At 39.6% G+C, this 17,693-nt stretch overlaps 1 protein-coding gene across 2 annotated transcripts in view; it reads right to left on the minus strand.

Annotated features, from left to right (window-relative positions):
• Window positions 1-17,693, minus strand: part of DYDC1 (DPY30 domain containing 1) — a 66,041-nt gene that overhangs the window by 46,525 nt on the left and 1,823 nt on the right. Inside the window, exons 3-6 of one of the 2 annotated variants that reach the window (XM_064374387.1) lie at window positions 8,073-8,165; window positions 5,127-5,183; window positions 4,546-4,650; window positions 2,186-2,262 (exon numbers count right to left, since the gene is read on the minus strand). In XM_064374387.1, coding sequence (XP_064230457.1) covers window positions 2,233-2,262; window positions 4,546-4,650; window positions 5,127-5,183; window positions 8,073-8,165 — 285 coding nt within the window. In that variant the 3' untranslated portion in view covers window positions 2,186-2,232. Of the gene's footprint in view, window positions 1-2,185; window positions 2,263-4,545; window positions 4,651-5,126; window positions 5,184-8,072; window positions 8,166-17,693 lie in introns of those variants that run through there. The other variant, XM_064374388.1, reaches the window with a different exon arrangement.

Raw genomic sequence — 17,693 nt, forward strand, 5'->3', positions numbered from 1 at the left:
AGACTGAGATATAGCTCAGGGTAGCAGCTTTATTTGAGAGTCACTCCCTGCAAGGACAGAAGCCTCTCTTACCTCTTCCCTCTTGTGCCTAGCTCTGGATAGGGGTACTTAACAAGACTATACCCTTCCTAGAACCACAGCATTTTGCGCTGTGACTAGCTGACACACAGAGACTTTTGCTGCCAAATTCACCTCCAAGCCACACACCCTGGAAACTGTCATAGGCTGTGCTGAGCCCAAAACTCTTTGAGCCTGTCTTTTACTCACAGGCCTCCATGATGGTGCCCTTTGGGATGAACCAGGGCCTGGAAGGACACTCTGCTCCTTGTTTCCCTTGGACACTCTTGCCTGGGTAGATGTGAATGCAGGCATCCATGCTGGGGGCACGGTGCCTGGCAACTGAATTCACACAGAAGTCATCTATCTCTCCAGGGGACCTGGAAGATTTTTCTCAAAAATGTACAGAACTGGTATGATAGAATAACATATTTAATGAAACTAATATTTTTCCCATAATTTATCTTTTTATCTCTACCTATTTGTCTTAGTCCATTTTGTATTTCTATAACAGAATGGTAATAAAGGCAATACACTGATTTCTTACAGTTTTGGAGGTTGGGAAGTCCAAGTCAAGGGGCCTGCAGCCGGTGAGGATTTTCTTGCTGTGTCATCCCATGGCTGAAGGTGGAAGGGCAAGAGAATGCAAGAGAGCAAGAGGAGGCCAAACTTACTTTTATAACAAGCCCACTCTTACCGTAACTAACCCACTTACGTGGCAATGGCATTCATCCATTTATGGTGGGAGAGCCTTCATGACCTATTCACCTCTTAAAAGTCTCACGCCTCAACACAGTTGTATTTTGGAAGGGAGGGGGACACATTCAAACCACAGCATCATTTAAGCAAATAGAGCATTCTGTACTCATTACCTCAGGAAAAGTACATTATAAGCCAAAATAGAATTTATTTTAAAAAAAAGGAGTCTCTCTTGGCATTTGTGTTTTCACACCTATGTCCTTAAGAACCGAAAGGACTCACATCATAGATTTGGAAGAATTTTGTAAAGGAAATAAGGTTGTCTCCAGAGTTTAAGAATAGACCTGAAACATCAAAGGGGCCAGGAGTCTGTGGCCTGTATCGAGTCAGATCTTCTCACCAACAGTTGCCCCAATATTTTAGCTCACTGATTGAGCCAGCAGACATGATACTTCTTTGCACCCCATAACTTTGTTTCATCCCATTCAATTCACTGTATATGAACACATCCTGCAATATCCCTGGACTTTATAAATCCCAAAGAGAAAGACAGGAATCTGGACACCCAGCTGGGCAGAGAGGTGAGAAAGAGGAAGTCCCTCATATCTATTCCTGGGTGTGGAGGAACAGGCTAAGCTGGAGGAAGCTCCCCACCAGGATAGTAATGAAACACTCCTTCCCCCATCCCAACCCCATCATATAAGTGTGGCTTATAAGTGGTTCTATGAAACATCAGCTCCCAGCAAACTGGGGAGAGCTCTGCGGTTCACTCCGAGGAGGATACGTCATATCTAGAGCATGTTTCACACTCTCCTGAGCCCTGCACAGTGGCAGCCTCACTCACTTCTCCCAGACCAGCAACTTTCTTTTTTTTTCTTGAGATGGGAGTCTCACTCTGCTGCCCAGGCTGTAGTGCAGTGGTATGATCTCGGCTCACTGCAACCTCTGCCTCCTGGGTTCAAGCAATTCTCCTGCATCAGCCTCCTGAGTAGCTGGGATTACAGATGCCTACCACCACACCTGACTAATTTTCTTTTGTATTTTTGGTAGAGATGGGGTTTCACCATGTTGGCCAGGCTGGTCTCAAACTCCTGACCTCAAGTGATCCACCTGCCTCGGCCTCCCAAAGTGCTGAGGGGGATTACAGGCATGAGCCACCATGCCCCGACAGCAACTTTCCTTTCAGGCAGTCTTGCTTTTGCATAGATGCACATGTTATTTCAGCTCGCCTCACATTTGCCTCTTTTGGTGCTTCAGCAAACTCTCCTATTTTCCCGATGGAATCATATACATAACCAGTTGAATTGACAGATCCAAAATAGCACTTTGAGGCTACTCTTGAAGCTCATTCATAAACTGTCCTTAGAGGAAAAAAAATAGAGTTCGAGTTTGAAGGAAAAAGAAATACAAATCGGGAACCTCATGATTTGAAATTTGAAACCAATAAAACATTTATTGCTCTTAGGTTGGTTGATCCTACAAATCTTGATCCATGTTTAATGCAACCTGAAAGCAAAACAAAAAAGTAAGTATGCTTCAATACAATTAGAACTGTGAAAAGGCACAAGCCAAAGAAATAAAGTTTAGGTAACTTATATGTGACTATGCAGTCACATGAATGAAGCTTTTGGGGAGTTTCAGATGATTTCAAATGATATTCAAATAGAATATAACCATAGATTATGTTCTCAGGGTAGTTACTGTCCCATCATTTCTTCTACTTCTTTACTATGCGTTCTCATCCTTCTTGTAGGGTCCACTTCCCGTGGCCATCCCTTAAGTGTTGGAATTGCTAATGGTTCCTCCCTGAGCCCCCAGGCCTTCACACACTACACGCTCTCCTAGTACCTTCCTCACTCCCCTTGCTTCGTTCAGCACATATGCCCATGACTGCTGAATTTACATCCCTGGCCTGGGTCCCTTTCCTAACATCAACTGTTCTTTGGCTATTTTCACCTGCATATCTCAGAGCCACCTGAAAGTCAACATCTCTGCAACCAAAGCCATCATTTTTTAAAAACCTGATTTCTCTTATGTTCATCAACTCATCAAGTGATAACACTCTTAACTCGGTTGCCCAAGGAAGACATTTAGGCTTCATCCTGACCCTGCCCCCCACTGATCCTGTGAGCCAATCTCAAATTCACTCAGTTCCCTCCATCTCTGCTGTCTAACCTTAGTCATCTTACATCTGGATCAGTGCAACAACTTCCTAAGTGGTCTCCCTTTTTCCACTCCCGCTCCACTCCAATTCTCTCTCCACCTTATAAAAACACAGATTGAAGCTTTAAGTCCTTTCAATAACTCCCACTACACATAAGTCCAAAATCCCTAAGATAACATACAGGACCCTGTGTGCTCTGTCCTTTATTCACCTCTCCAGCTTAAAATTACACCATTTTCCCAGCTCCATGCACCTTAGCTGGACGACTTCAGTCCCTTGAAAGCATCTTGCTGTCTCTTTCTTCTGGGCTCATCTCAGGCTAATTTCTTGAACGTCACCTCCTCAGGAAGACTTGTCCAGCCCAGGTCAGGTCTCTTCCTACTCTGTCCCTCAAAGAACCTTCCCCATTGGCCCATGGTCCCCAAAGGGCAGAAACCCAATCCATTTTGTTCACTGGCATTTTCCAGCTCCCTACGTAGTGCCAAATCATAGCTGACATTTAATAAAACTTTAAACAATTAGCACTGAGTCTGTGCAGCTCCACTTTCTGAACAGCTCTTGAAAATAACATTTATTTCAGGCCATCGATATCTTGTCCCCTAGATTACTACCTCCTAAGCCGTCTCCTGACACCTACTTCTCCATTTTCTTCCCCATATTGTTGCCAGATGGTCTTTACAAAATGCAGTTCTCATTATATGAGCCTTCACTGCCTTCAGGATAAAATCTAAGCCTCTGAGCAGAAATGACAAGTGCTTTCATGGTCTGGCACCTGCTTTCTCCCTGGCCTCATCTCTCACCCTTTCCTGCTCACTCTCTCTACACTGTCTCCTAGCTGGGTCTTATTCACACTTTCTGTGTTCTCTGCCCGGAGCAGTATCCTCAGCTTCCCACACCACCACCAAGGAAGCAAATCATTAGCTTCCTTCCCTGAGTTCCTCAACTGAGAATGTGCTGGCTGTCCCCCCATTCTCAGTGTACACCAATTAAAGTGACCAAATGTACCCTTCTGCCAGGACAGTCCTGGCTTACATGTGCTGATACGACTGTCATTCTCAAAAGCATACTGGTTTGGACAATAAATTACGTGGTCCCAGTAACAATGACTATTAAATGCTCATCTAATTGTCTGTTTCTTCCCTGTCAGTAAACTCCACAAGGTCAAAGCCATCTGCCTTATTCACCACAGCATCGGGCCCAGTGCCTGACATATGGAAGACGTGGTGTGTTTGTTAAATAAACAAATGTACTTACATACTGGAGAAACATGCACTCTCATTAGGACATTCATTTGGTTCCAGGGTTTGCTACTGAGAACCAAAATGATGCCCCACACACCAAGTTTAAAGATTATGTATTTCATAAAATGATTTAAAAAAATATTTTGAAGAGGTTTTGAGGTCACAGCTACAAATATAAGATATAGATAAGCCAGTGGCACACTTCACAAAAAGGCAGAATGCCAATTAGGAATATAATTGGCAACCAGGGAACTGGTTTTCTTTCTCTGAAGCAAAAGGACCATTTGCCAACCAATCCTGGCATAGCCTCATTTTCCCTAGGCTTTACCTAAGTAAAAAAAAAAAAACAAAAAAGAGTTTTTTAAAAAACACGCTGATACTGACATCAGAAAACACTGGTTCATCAAGTTCTTCCACTCTGCTCAAGTTTGGTGCTCCGTAACGATCGCTGATTTCAGCTAGTGTTTTGCCTGAGTCTAGCATTGCTTCCTACAATCATAAAATTCATTTTTACATTTAAATGATTTCAAAATTAATACATTACTTTTCTTTTGATTATGATTTTAAAATTTCTGATTATAACATCAAAATTCAACATTATTAATTAATGGAATTAACCAATTTCTGTTAATGACGAGAATTCTGGTAATAAATGCTAAAACTTATTTTTAAAATGCCAGCAGAAATTTAAAAGAATTGTAAGTAATTATGTGGTCAGTAGCTTCAATATCTCAGGATAGTCTAGTTTTTAAACTGCAAACACAAACTGAATGTCCAATTTTTACCCACAGTGAGATTTTGCTTCAAAGCACATTATTTGTGACTTGCTATTACTGGAAAATATATATGGTCTATCAGTTTTATACACTTGCTAAAAATTTAGCTACTTGTGCATCAAAATTAAGCTTTACATTCTAGGATACTCAATTCATTTCACATAACATAGAATGACTTTTTCTTCTCACCTCTGAATGTAGAGTATCTTCACTCCTAACTACATTTTCTATATTCATTCTCATCTCCTATAATATATAAAAATTAAGATAATACTTTGAATATACTTCATTTTGATTTCATGTTTAATTTTTGGCATTTTTATTTTTACACAATGCTTTTAATCAATTTAAAGCAAAAATGCTGTCACTCTGAAAGAGACTGATCTGATTACACATTACAAAACTGCAGATCACAATCTTATTTAATACTCTATACTAACAGAAGGCCACTATGTTTTCTACATAATTAAATAAAACTTTTTAAAAAATGAAATGGACTGAAACATTCAAACTGAAGCCAAACTATCTGCCAATATGAAAAGTGACAAAATAAAAATACTAATAAAATCTTAGAACAAGAGATCTTAAAGAGAAACTACACTTAAGTAGAGCTTTGCACACAATGAGAAAGAAGTAAACATTCTAAAGGAATTATCTGGCCCAATGCACAAGTCCTCCTACAGCAGTTAAGTAATGCCCTCTTTAACATGCAGCACTGCAGCAGGAATGTACTGCCCAACATGGGAGGCCGCTTTCTGAATGTGAAAACATTCCTCTAGCCTGCCAAACCTTGCTATGGCACCTATCTTTTCATTCTAAAGCAGCAGGGTGGCCTAACTGCCCCTGAGCTGATTCATTTTGGCTGCTAGAAGATGAGTGATTTCTTTGTGGTTACCCTAATGATAGGGACATAAATGACACTATTTTCCCAAGACCACTCCATTTTCCTGGTAACTTCTTATCCAGCATCCACAAGGCTATACTAGGAACATTCATATTCTTATAGGACCATGTTCCCCTGCCACAGGGATGGATATGTGACACAAATTAAGCCAGTCAGAATCCTTCTCGAGGATTCTTTTCTTAACTGAAACTAAAAGAAGGAATCCATTCCTCTTAGACGGTAGAAGCCACAACATTCTAAGACTCAGAAGCCATTAAGGGCCATATTCCCCACCCATGTGCAGCAAAGCAGCCCATAGGGAAAGAATGAAACTAACCAGGGAACAGCAGAAGTGAGAGCCCTGGTAGCATCTGATTCTCTTGCTCCCAAAGTCTGAAAGGCCCAGTGACATCAGAGTCCTTCACAGTTTAGGTGCTAAACCCTTAAACTGAGAATCCTTCCAGCGAATTTCCCTTTGCACATGACAGTTTACATTGTGAGTCTGCAGCCATAAGAAGGCCAGGGGAAAGGACATGAATGGATTCATTTCTGAGCAATGAGCAAGGGAACAGTATTTTGCAGGGGAGTACCTATGCTATGGTGAGAGATGATAAGCCAGTAGGAATATGAATTATTAAAGTTATTGTGGCTCTGGTCACACAAGCTGATGATGCCTGGAGATAGTAAAATAACATGAGTGTGACCCTCTGGAGCCACAAAACAGAGACCAATCCTTACTATAGACTTCCAAGCACCTTAATGTAGCTATCAGGTTACTTTGATTAAAAAATAAATTCCTTTATTTTGATCACTGTCTTCTTGATATGTTCCTGCATTTTCTATTTCAGTTTAGATCTGTGAATCTTTTTCAAAAATTCTTTAAATTTTTACCAATATATAATAGTTGTACATGTTTATGATGTATATATATGATATTTTGATACAAGCAAACAATGCGTAATGATCAAATCGGGGTAATTGAGATATCCATCACCTTAAACATTATTTCTTTGTGAATCTTAAATACAGAGAAAGGGGATGTTTGTGTATGTGTGCATACAGGCATATTCCTGTGCTCATACTATGCTCAGACTAAGACAGCATCAGCATCTGTACTTTTTAAAACTATGTATAGCACTTTTATCGTTTTAAAAAATCTCACTTTTTTATTTAATTTACCATTCATACTTTTAAAGTATAGCTTTAATAAATGATTCTCTCATCTAAGCATTAATAAACAATGAACATATTCTGTAAAGCCTGCTTCTTTTTTCAATTTTAATTACGGAATACAAAGGGGGAGCAATATTTGATTAAGAGATAGTGCTATAAACTCAGTCATCTAGAATATGGGTCTATAGGACAAATATCTTTTGGATGCAGGAAATATGGGTCAAACTAGAGACCTAACATGATGCAAACACAACCAATGAATAATGGGCTTTTTTGAAATAAGTTACTGCAGGTTGGGTGCAGTGGCTTATGCCCGTAATCCTAGCACATTGGGAGGACAAGGCAGGCAGATTGCCTGAGCTCAGGAATTCAAGATCAACCCGGATGTGGCAAAACTCTGTCTCTACTAAAAATACAAAAACTTAGCCAGGCCAGGCGTGGTGGTGCATGCCTGTAATCCCAGCTACTTGGGAGGCTGAGGCACGAGAATCACTTGAACCTGGGAGGTGGAGGTTGCAGTGAGACTGTGCCACTGCACTCTAGCCTGGGCAACAGAGAGAGACTGTGTCAAAAAAAAGAAAGAAAAGAAATAAAGAAAGAAAGAGAGAGAGAGAAAGAAGTTACTGCAGTTTAATGAAAGGCATGAAAGTCCACGTATGAACATATTTTAAAATGCAAATTCTTGTTTTTAATACATTAACATAAAGACATACACTACTGCCTCCAAGATCAGAATACCCTCAATATTCAACATCAGCTACTATAACTAGGAATAGCTAGCTCTTGACTAAAATGTTGAGTTTATCACTACTAGAGAACTCCACTGCTCACAGAGAAGTTTCACAACAATTATATTTGATTGTATAGGAATCCAGTGACACATTGCTAATAGTATTATACTGCTAGGTCTAGTTTTGAAACAGGTAAAGAGACTGAAAAAGGTTATGAGACTTGTTTAGCTTACACAGCTAGTACGTGGCATGTCTCAGACTACAAATCCCATGGTCCTTCTGAAAGAAACAGTCTGAAGATTCTAAAGGGTTTTATTTAAAACTGACATTTGTAAAACTTCAAATTACCTTGTCTAATTGTTCTTGAGCTCTCTGTAGTTCTTCTATTCTCTGTCTCTCTTTTTCTTGCATTTCCAACTCCAGCTGCAATGCCAGATGTTGCTGAATATTCAGAAATATATGTCATATTACAGTTAGATTAATTGCAAGATAATTAAGTTTATACCCACCTTCATTTCAGAAACTTATAATAAATGGTAATATCCAACTAATACTTTAGCTTCTACAAATGTTTTCTGAAGCATAAAAATTTTTTTAAAGATTTTAATCTTCCTTATAGAAAGTACAATTTGTACAAAATCATTTTCTCATTTCTTCTTAAAGTAACAAATGAGATTATAATAATTTTCCAGATAAATTTCTTTAAGGATAGATGAGTCTTCAAATAGCCACATGCTGGTTGTGGAAGAGTGGGTGAGAAACTCTTAAGAATATCATCTGATGGTTCATGCCTGTAATCCCAGCACTTTGGAAGGCTGAGGTGGGCGGATCACTTGAGGTCAGGAGTTTGAGATCAGCCTGGCCAACATGGTGAAACTTCATCTCTACTAAAAATACAAAAAGTCGGTTGGGCGGGGTGGCTCACGCCTGTTATCCCAGCACTTTGGGAGGCTGAGGCGGGTGGATCACGAAGTCAAGAGATCGAGACCATCCTGGCCAACATGGTGAAACCCCATCTCTACTAAAACTACAAAAATTAGCCAAGTGTTTGGCATGCGCCTGTAATCCCAGCTACTTGGGAGGCTGAGGCGAAGAATCACTTGAACCCGGGAGGCGGAGGTTGCAGTGAGCCGAGACTGCTCCACTGTGCTCCAGCCTGGTGACAGAGCAAGACTCCGTCTCAAAAAAGAAAAAAAAAAAAATACAAAAAGCAGCCAGGCAGGGTGGTGCATGCCTGTAACCTCAGCTACTGCAGAGGCTGAGGCAGGAGAATCGCTTGAACCCAGGAGGCGGAGGTTGCAGTGAGCCAAGATTGTGCCATTGTAGTCCAGCCCAGATGTATCAGCAAAAAAGAGTATCATCTGAAATCATAAATAACCAACAATATATTTGGTCCCAACTCAGCATATCTTTGACACTAGAATAGGGTTCAGCAATAAAGCCTATGGGCCAAAGCCAGCCCAACTCCTGTTTTTTACAGCCTACAAACTATGAATAGCTTTTACACTTTTAAATGGAAAAACTTTAAAAGAAATAATATTTCATGACATAAGAAAATTGTATGAAATTTAAATTTCAGCATCCATAAATAAAGCTTTATTGAAACATAGTCATGCTCATTTCCTTACATATTGTCTATTAGCGCTTTTGTGCTGCCACAGCAGAGTGCAGTAATCGTAACAGAGACCACATATGGTGCACTCACCACTGTGCCTGGCTGCTCAGCACACTACAAACCACAGTAACATCATTGTAATAACAGTGTTTGGAGTGCCATTGTATCACTATACTGTGACATTTTTTAAAATTATATCCATTATGTCGAAACAAGAAAGCCAGACATGGGTGGCTCATTCCTGTAATCCCGCTACTCAGGAGTGAAGCAGGAGGATTTTAAAGCCAGGAGTTTAAGACCAGCCTGGGCAACATAGCAAGATCCCCATGTCTAAACAAAATTTTGAGAAAGAAGAAGAACACAAGTGAACTTTGAATGCCGCACTTTTAAGGCACACTAGAGTGTGTATTATTTTACATGGCAAAATATGTTTCTTGCTATACAGTGTCACTGTGCTAAAAGAATAATAAACATCAACATTACTAGACTAAGCACTCATCACAATAGCCCCAGCTCACTGAGCACAAAGATCAGAAAAATTAGAAAATTTAAAACAGAATTGGCTGAGCATGGTGGCTCATGCCTGTAATCCTAGCACTTTGGGAGGCCTAGGCAGGTGGATCACCTGAGGTCAGGAGTTCAAGACCAGCCTGGCTAACATGGTGAAACCCCATCTCTACAAAATACAAAAAAAAATTAGCTGGGCTTGGTGGCAGGTATCTGTAGTCTCAGCCACTTGGGAGGCTGAGGCAAGAGAATCGCTTGAACTTGGGAAGCAGAAGTTGCAGTGAGCCAAGATCATGGCACTGCACTCCAGCCTGGGTGACAGAGTGAGACTCTGTCACAAAATAAATAAATAAATAAATAAACAGAATTATCATAGCAGAATTTCTTTACAAAAATTAAAAATGAAAATAAGTCTGCAACAAAAGTAAGGTTCCAAGTAGTTCATTTTTTATGGAAACAAGGGAAGATATTCACCAATGGTGAGTGAATTAAAACATGTTTTTCAGTGGCCAAAAAAATGTGTCCAGGAAAAAATAAATTTCTCTAAGATTTTAGCCTTTTGGTGAGAACAGCTACTCAGAGTTGACACTAGGAGCAACATCAATAGTCAACTACAAACAAGGCACATGATTCTGAGTGGCTTTCCTTGGTACCTGATAAGTAGACAGATGTTCCAACACTGCTCAGTTGTTGTTTATGGAAAGGGTCAATGTTGAGTTTGAAGTCATTGAAAAACCAAACCTCTATGAATAGTCTTTGATAAGGTTTGGCTGTGTTCCCATTCAAATCTCAACTTGAATTGTATCCCCAGAATTCCCACATGTTGTGGGAGGGATCCAGGATGAGGTAATTGAATCATGGGGCCGGTCTTCCCCTTGCTATTCTTGTGATAGTGAATAAGTCTCACGAGATCCGATGGGTTCATCAGGGGTTTCTGCTTTTGCTTCTTCCTCATTTTCTCTTGCTGCCACCATGTAGGAAGTGCCTTCTGCCTCCCAACATGATTCTGAGACCTCCCAGCTATGTGGAACTGTAAGTCCAATTAAACCTCTTTTTCTTCCCAGTCTTGGGTATGTCTTTATCAGCAGCATGAAAACAGACTAATACAGTAAATTGGTACCAGTAGAGTGGAACGTTGCTGAAATGTGAAAGCAACTTTGGAACTGGGTAAGAGGCAGAAGTTGGAACAGTTTAGAGGGCTCAGAAGAAGACAAGAAAATGTGGGAAAGTTTGGAACCTCCTAGAGATTTGTTGATTGGCTTTGACAAAAATGCTGATAGTGATATAAACAATAAGGTTCAGGCTGAGGTGGTCTCAGATGGAGATGAGAAACTTCTTGGGAACTGGAGCAAAGGTGACTCTTGTTATGTTTTAGCAAAGAGACTGGTAGCATTTCCTGCCCTAGAGATTTGCAGAACTTTGAACTTGAGAGAAATTATTTAGCGTATCTGACAGAAGAAATTCCTAAGCAGAAAAGCATTCAAGAGGTGACTTGGGTACCCTTAAAAGCATTTCATTTTAAAAGGGAAATAAAGCATAAAATTTCAGAAAATTTGCAGCCTGATGATGAAGTAAAAAAAGAAAAATCCATTTTTTGAGAAGAAATTCAAGCCAGCTACAGAAATTTGCATAAGTAACAAGGAGCTTAATGTTAATCCCCAAGACCGTGGGGAAAATGTCTCCAGGCCATGTCAGAGGCCTTCACAGCAGACCCTCCCATCACAGGCCTGGAGGCCCAGGAGGAAAAAGTGGTTTCTTGGGCTGGGCCCAGGGTTCCATACTGTGTTCAGCCTAGGTACTTGGTGCCCTGTGTCCAAGCCACTCCAGCCATGGCTGAAAGGGGTCAATGTACAGCTTGGGCTGTGACTTCAGAGGGTGGAAGCCCCATCCACATGGTGTTGAGCCTGTGGGTGCATAGAACTCAAGAATTGAGGTTTGGGAACCTCTGCCTGGATTTCAAATGTATGGAAACACCTGGATGCCCAAGTAAAAGTTTGCTGCAGGGTCAGGGCCTTCATGAAGAACCTCTGCTAGGGCAGTGTGGAAGGGAAATGTGAGGACAGAGCACATGCTGTCTGTGTGGAAATCTTAAAAAAAAAAAATTTGAATACATAAAAACAGAGAATAGAATAGTGGTTACCAAGAGGTGGAGTTGGGGTAGGCCTGGAAGGAGAAGAATGAAGAGATGTAGGTCAAAAGGTACAAAACTGCAATTATGTAGGATGAATAAATATAGAGATCTAAAGTATAGCATGAGGACCATCGCCATTAAGATTGTATTGTGTATTGGAAATTTTTTAAGACAGTAGATTTTAGGTGCTCTTACCATAAAAAAGTAACTGTCTAAGATAACGGATATTGAAATTTCTTACCTGTGCTAAGCATTCACTATGTAATATCAAAACATTATGTGCACCTTCAATTTATACAATAAAAAGTTAAATCTTGGCCCTGAGCTAAAAAATTCATAACATAACTGTTAAGTCATGGAATTGCTGTATGGTAGGACATCAGGATATATTCAGCTTATGTGTCTGATGAAAATTCACAGAACTGATGGTCCAGTTAACAAGAGTGAATGAAGGTCACTGTTGACACCACTGGCTCAATAACACATGATAAATTCAAATACTTTCATGGAGTAGCTGCTGTTGAGTAATATGAAGAACACTTACTGGCTTTAAACACTCTATTTTCTCACTAGCTTTGCAAATTTGTTCAGCTCAGCCTTTTTCTATTCCACACATATTTTTATCACTGTCAGCTGTAATACATCTTAGTGGATTTCACTGCAGGTTGTATTGAATCAGTGTTTCTACATGCCTTTGAAAATACTCTTGCCTGTAATTGCTCCATGAAGCCTATATTAGTCCGTTTCATGCTGCTGATAAAGACATACCCAAGACTGGGAAGAAAAGAGGTTTAATTGGACTTACAGTTCCACATGGCCAGGGAGGCCTCAGAATCATGGTGGGAAGTGAAAGGCACTTCTTACATGGTGGCAGCAACAGAAAATGAGGAAGAAGCAAAAGCAGAAACCCCTGATAAACCCATCAGATCTCATGAGACTTATTCACTATCACAAGGAGAAGCCCAGCCCTCATGATTCAATTACCTCTCCTGGGGTCCCTCCTACAACATGTGGGAATTCTGGGAGATACAATTCAAGTTGAGATTTGAATGGGGACACAGACAAACCATATTATTTCACCCCTGGCCCTGCAAATCTCACGTCCTCACATTTCAGAACAAATTGTGCCTTCCCAGGAGCCCCTCTAAAGTCTTAACTCATTTCAGCATTAACCAAAAAGTCCACAGTCTGAAATCTCATCTGAGAAAAAGCAAGCCCCTTCTGTCTATGAGCCTGTAAAATCAAAAGCAAGTTAGTTACTTCCTAGATACAGTGTGGGTATGGGCATTGGGTAAATATAGCCATTTCAAATGGGAGAAATTGGCCAAAATAAAGGAGTTACAGGGCCTATGCAAGTCTGAAATCCAGTGGGGCAGTCAAATTTTAAAGCTCCAAAATAATCTCCTTTGACTCCAGGTTTCACATCCAGGTCATACTGATGCAAAAGGTGGGTTCCTGTGGTCTTGGGCAGCAGGGTACAGCCTCCCTCCTGGCTGCTTTCACAGGCTGACATTGAGTGTCTGTAGCTTTTCCAGGCACATGGTGCAAGCTGTCAGTGAATCTACCATTCTGGGGTCAAGAGGACGGTGGCCCTCTTCTCACAACCCCACTAGGCAGTGCCCCAGTAGGAACTCCCAACTACTTAGGAGGCTGAGGCAGGAGAATCGCTTGAACTTGGAGAGAGCGGAAGTTGCAGTGAACCAAGATCAAACCACTTTACTCCAGCCTGGGTGAAAGAGACTCTGTTTAAAAATATATATATACCCAGCCACCCTAATAGGGGTGAAGTGGTATCTGACAGTGATTTTGATTTGTACTTCCCTGATGACTAATTGTGTTTAGCATCACTAGTCATTTTTAGCATACCTGTTGGTCACTTTTATGTCTTATGTCTTCTTTGGAGACATGTCTATTCAGGTCCTTTGCCCGTTTTTTAACTGGGTTACTTTTTTTTTCCTATTAAGTTTGGATTCCTTATATTTTTTTGGAGATTAACTCCTTATCAGATATATGGTTCACAAATATTTTCTCCCAATCCATAGGCTGTCTTTTTGTTTTGCTGATTGTTTGCTGTGCAGGAACATTTTAGTTTGATCTAGTCCCATTTGTTTAGCTTTGCTTTTATTGCGTGTGCTTTTGGGGTCATATCCAAAAAATCATTGCCAAGACCAATGTCAAGGAGCTTTTTCGACACTATGTTTTCTTCTGGGAGTTTTATGGTTTCAGGTCTTACATTCAGGTCTTTAATCTATTTTGAACTGATTTTTGTGTATGGTGGAAGACAAGGATCCAGTTTCATTCTTTTGCATGTGGATATCTGGTTGTCCCAACACCATTTATTGAAGAGACTATCCTTTTCCCTTTGTGTTTTCTTGCAGGGTTTGTCAAAAATTAGTTGACTGTATATACTTAGGCTTAGTCCCACGTTCTCTATTCTGTTCCACTGGTCTATGTGTCTGTTTTTAATGCCAATACCATACTGTTGAAATTACTATGGCTTTGTAATATAATTTTGGGTCAAGTAATTTGATACTTCCAACTTCGTTTTTCTTTCTTAGGATTGCTTTAGATCTTCAGGGTCTTTTGTACTTCCATACACATTTGAGAATTGGGTTTTTCTATTTCTGTGAAGAATGTCATTGGAATTTTGAGGGACTGAGATGAATCTGTAGATTACTTTAGGTAATATAGACATTTTAACAATTCTAACTCTAACTCTCCTGGTATATGAATACAAGATATCTTTCCATTTATTTGTGTCTTCCTCAATTTTTTGCATTAGTGCTTTACAGTTTTCAGCATACAGATGTTTCACCTCCTTGGTTAAATTTATTCCTCAGTATATTATTCTTTTTGAAGCTATATAGATAAGATTGTTTTCTTGGTTTCTTTTTGAATAAGTTATTATTGGTATACAAGATTTAAATTCTTCTTAATGAGAAGAAATACTCTCAACCACCATTATCAAACATTAAATGGCTTTGGAAATTAGCTTTGGCTGCAGACCTGACAATGTTTCTTAATTGATTCTAAAACTATAAGGCAAAACATCACTCATATGTAAAACTTACACTGCAGTAAACTCACTTCAACAACAACTCGTGTTGTTTGAATCACAAGTAATATAAAGCTGCTTTATACACTTCCAGTGCTGTCAAAACTAGAACAAGATGTTAGATCTCTGTTTCCACACAAAGTGGCAGTGGATGTATTTTCCAGCCTCAAACTACAATTCCAGAGTGTTTGTTAGGCCTCAATGTAATGCAAAGGAAATTTCCATATTTCAAAATCGATTTAACTATGCAATTAAGAAGCTTCCATCAACCTTCAATTGGAAGTAACGAATCTACCAAGTAATGCATACTTAAAGGCAAACAGCAAGAAAAATATCTAATAGAATTCTAGAAACACCTTCTAAGGAATGAATATGCTCAATTTAAATTTCACACACATAGACTGATACCAATTTTTGACAGTGTCTATGTGAAAAGACATTTTCAAGGATGAAATACATAAAACCTCATTACAGATCAACATTAGCAGATAAACATTTTAAATAGATTTTGATGATAGAGAACACTAACTCTGAACTCCAACTAAGTGAAATGTTATCTTTCAAAAAATTTTTAAAATTCTCAATAGTAAAGCTGTCTAACAAAACAATTATATTCAATGATTATTATTTGAACTTCAGATAATAATCAATAAAACATTTGTGGAAATTCATTTTCTCTCTTGTTATTCCTACATAATATGCCATAATGCCTTCTCAATATCCTCAAATTTGCCTCTTGGCCTGCAAAGCATAAAATGTCTACTATCTGACAATGCATTCTAAAATAATAAATATTTACAAATAAAGGTATATATGTGATTAATATTTTATTTACAAAAGATTTTTAAAGGTAATTTCTTGGCATTCCTATATTACCCCCACTAAGAAGTGATGGTAGCTGAAATCTAGAAACAATTTCAATAAACTTTCAGACATTGGTAGAGAAAGTTAAATAACTCCAATCTCTCAATAATAATGCAAAGTGTACTTGCTAAATAACAATCAGATTGATCAAAATAACCAGCATCTTGACATTTTCAAGAAACTTCCAAAATCTAATCCCTTTCTTCACATATGAGCAAAACCACTCAAAGCCATTCAAAACAAATAAAAAACAAAAAAGCTCTTACTCCAAAAATAAGCTCTTACATAGAAAATGGCAATAAAAATACTTCTCGGTTCACAAAAAACCAGGCTTGCTACAGAGTGCCTAAAACGTCAAGGAATTTCAAGTCATCAGTACTGACTACAAGGACAACTGCTTTTGCAACCAGCAAGGAAATAACCAGAGTTCCCAACCTCCAGCTCACGTGACTCAGAAGGCACCGAGAGCCCTCTCTGTTTTTCTTCATCTCTGCCACACTCTCTCCTAAGCCTTTCTCTGTTGATTGATCTCTCCTATCTATTTCTGCACACCAATCCACTTCTTTCTCCTGCATAATATTATTTTATCTTCCACTCTAATACAATACTTAGGGTTCGATGTACGGTGGATTAGTTCATACTGGTCAACATAACACGGCTAGAGAAAGTTTTTATTGCTAGTGTTACCGAATTATACATAAGTCAGATAAAATAGGTGTATTTATTGCTAGTGTTACCGAATTATACATAAGTCAGATAAAATAGGTGAGTCAAAGAGAGTTAAGTATCTCCCACTTCTGATGTAATTGCCTTCGGGAAGGAGAACAGCTGGGAATTCTCTTATTTTGATAGACAGGGACAGATTCCAGTTATAGGAGCTGTATAAGAGGAAGGATAGCTCCTCATCCACAGCTGTGGCTGCTGCAGGAAGCACCTGGCCTGTTTGGATGACAGTTTGACACCCAACTCAACACTTTTTAACCTCCCCTCAAGAATAAGCCAAATGACTGAAAATGAAGACTCAGAAGCCGGAAAGTTTTCAACAGCGCTATCCTTCTAAGGTGCCTGCAGTTTTCTACCTCAATATCAGGGATAGGAGGCTAGGCAGAGAAGCTATTTGCCAAGTCTGTATTTTTCTTTATATCCACATATGCAAACAATAGGCTTCTTTCCCCTTTTTAAATATGTAAACTTGAGTCAAGACTCTGGAGTTAAGTATTATCTAGTAGAACTACAGAAGTGGCTTAAATTTCGCTTAGAAACTCTCTATAAATTAAATCAGTCCACAAGCCACTCTGGAACTTTCCTCTCTCCAGCCTGTACTACATGAACTGTTCCTTCGACAATTCCGTAACCAATATCTTCAGCTCCCTAATCACACTACCCCAATCCTGCTTCACTCAAAAGGTCTGCCTGCTTCTACTTCTTCACTCAGACATCTGGGCCTAAGTGAAAAGAATCACATAATCACATAACCAAACCAAATGGCATGATTATCAGTGCTTGGTCTCCAACTGCCACCAAGTAATGCTAAATTTCTTTTTGGTTTTTTGTTTGTTTGTTTTTTGAGATGAAGTCTTGTCTGGCTGCCAGGCTGGAGTGCAATGGTGCAATCTCAGCTCACTGCAACCTCTGTCTCCCGAGTTCAAGCAATTCTCCTGCCTTAGCCTCCCGAGTAGCTGGGACTACAGGAGAGGGCTGCCACACCCAGCTAATTTTTGTATTTTGTATTTTTAATAGAGATGGGTCTCTATGTTGGTCAGGCTGGTCTCGAACTCCTGACCTCATGATCCCTCT

This window comes from Aotus nancymaae, unplaced genomic scaffold (genome assembly GCF_030222135.1).
Source record: "Aotus nancymaae isolate 86718 unplaced genomic scaffold, 86718_ANA_hifiasm-v0.15.2.pri h1tg000010l, whole genome shotgun sequence".
In the NCBI taxonomy this organism is placed as follows: Eukaryota; Metazoa; Chordata; class Mammalia; order Primates; family Aotidae; genus Aotus; species Aotus nancymaae.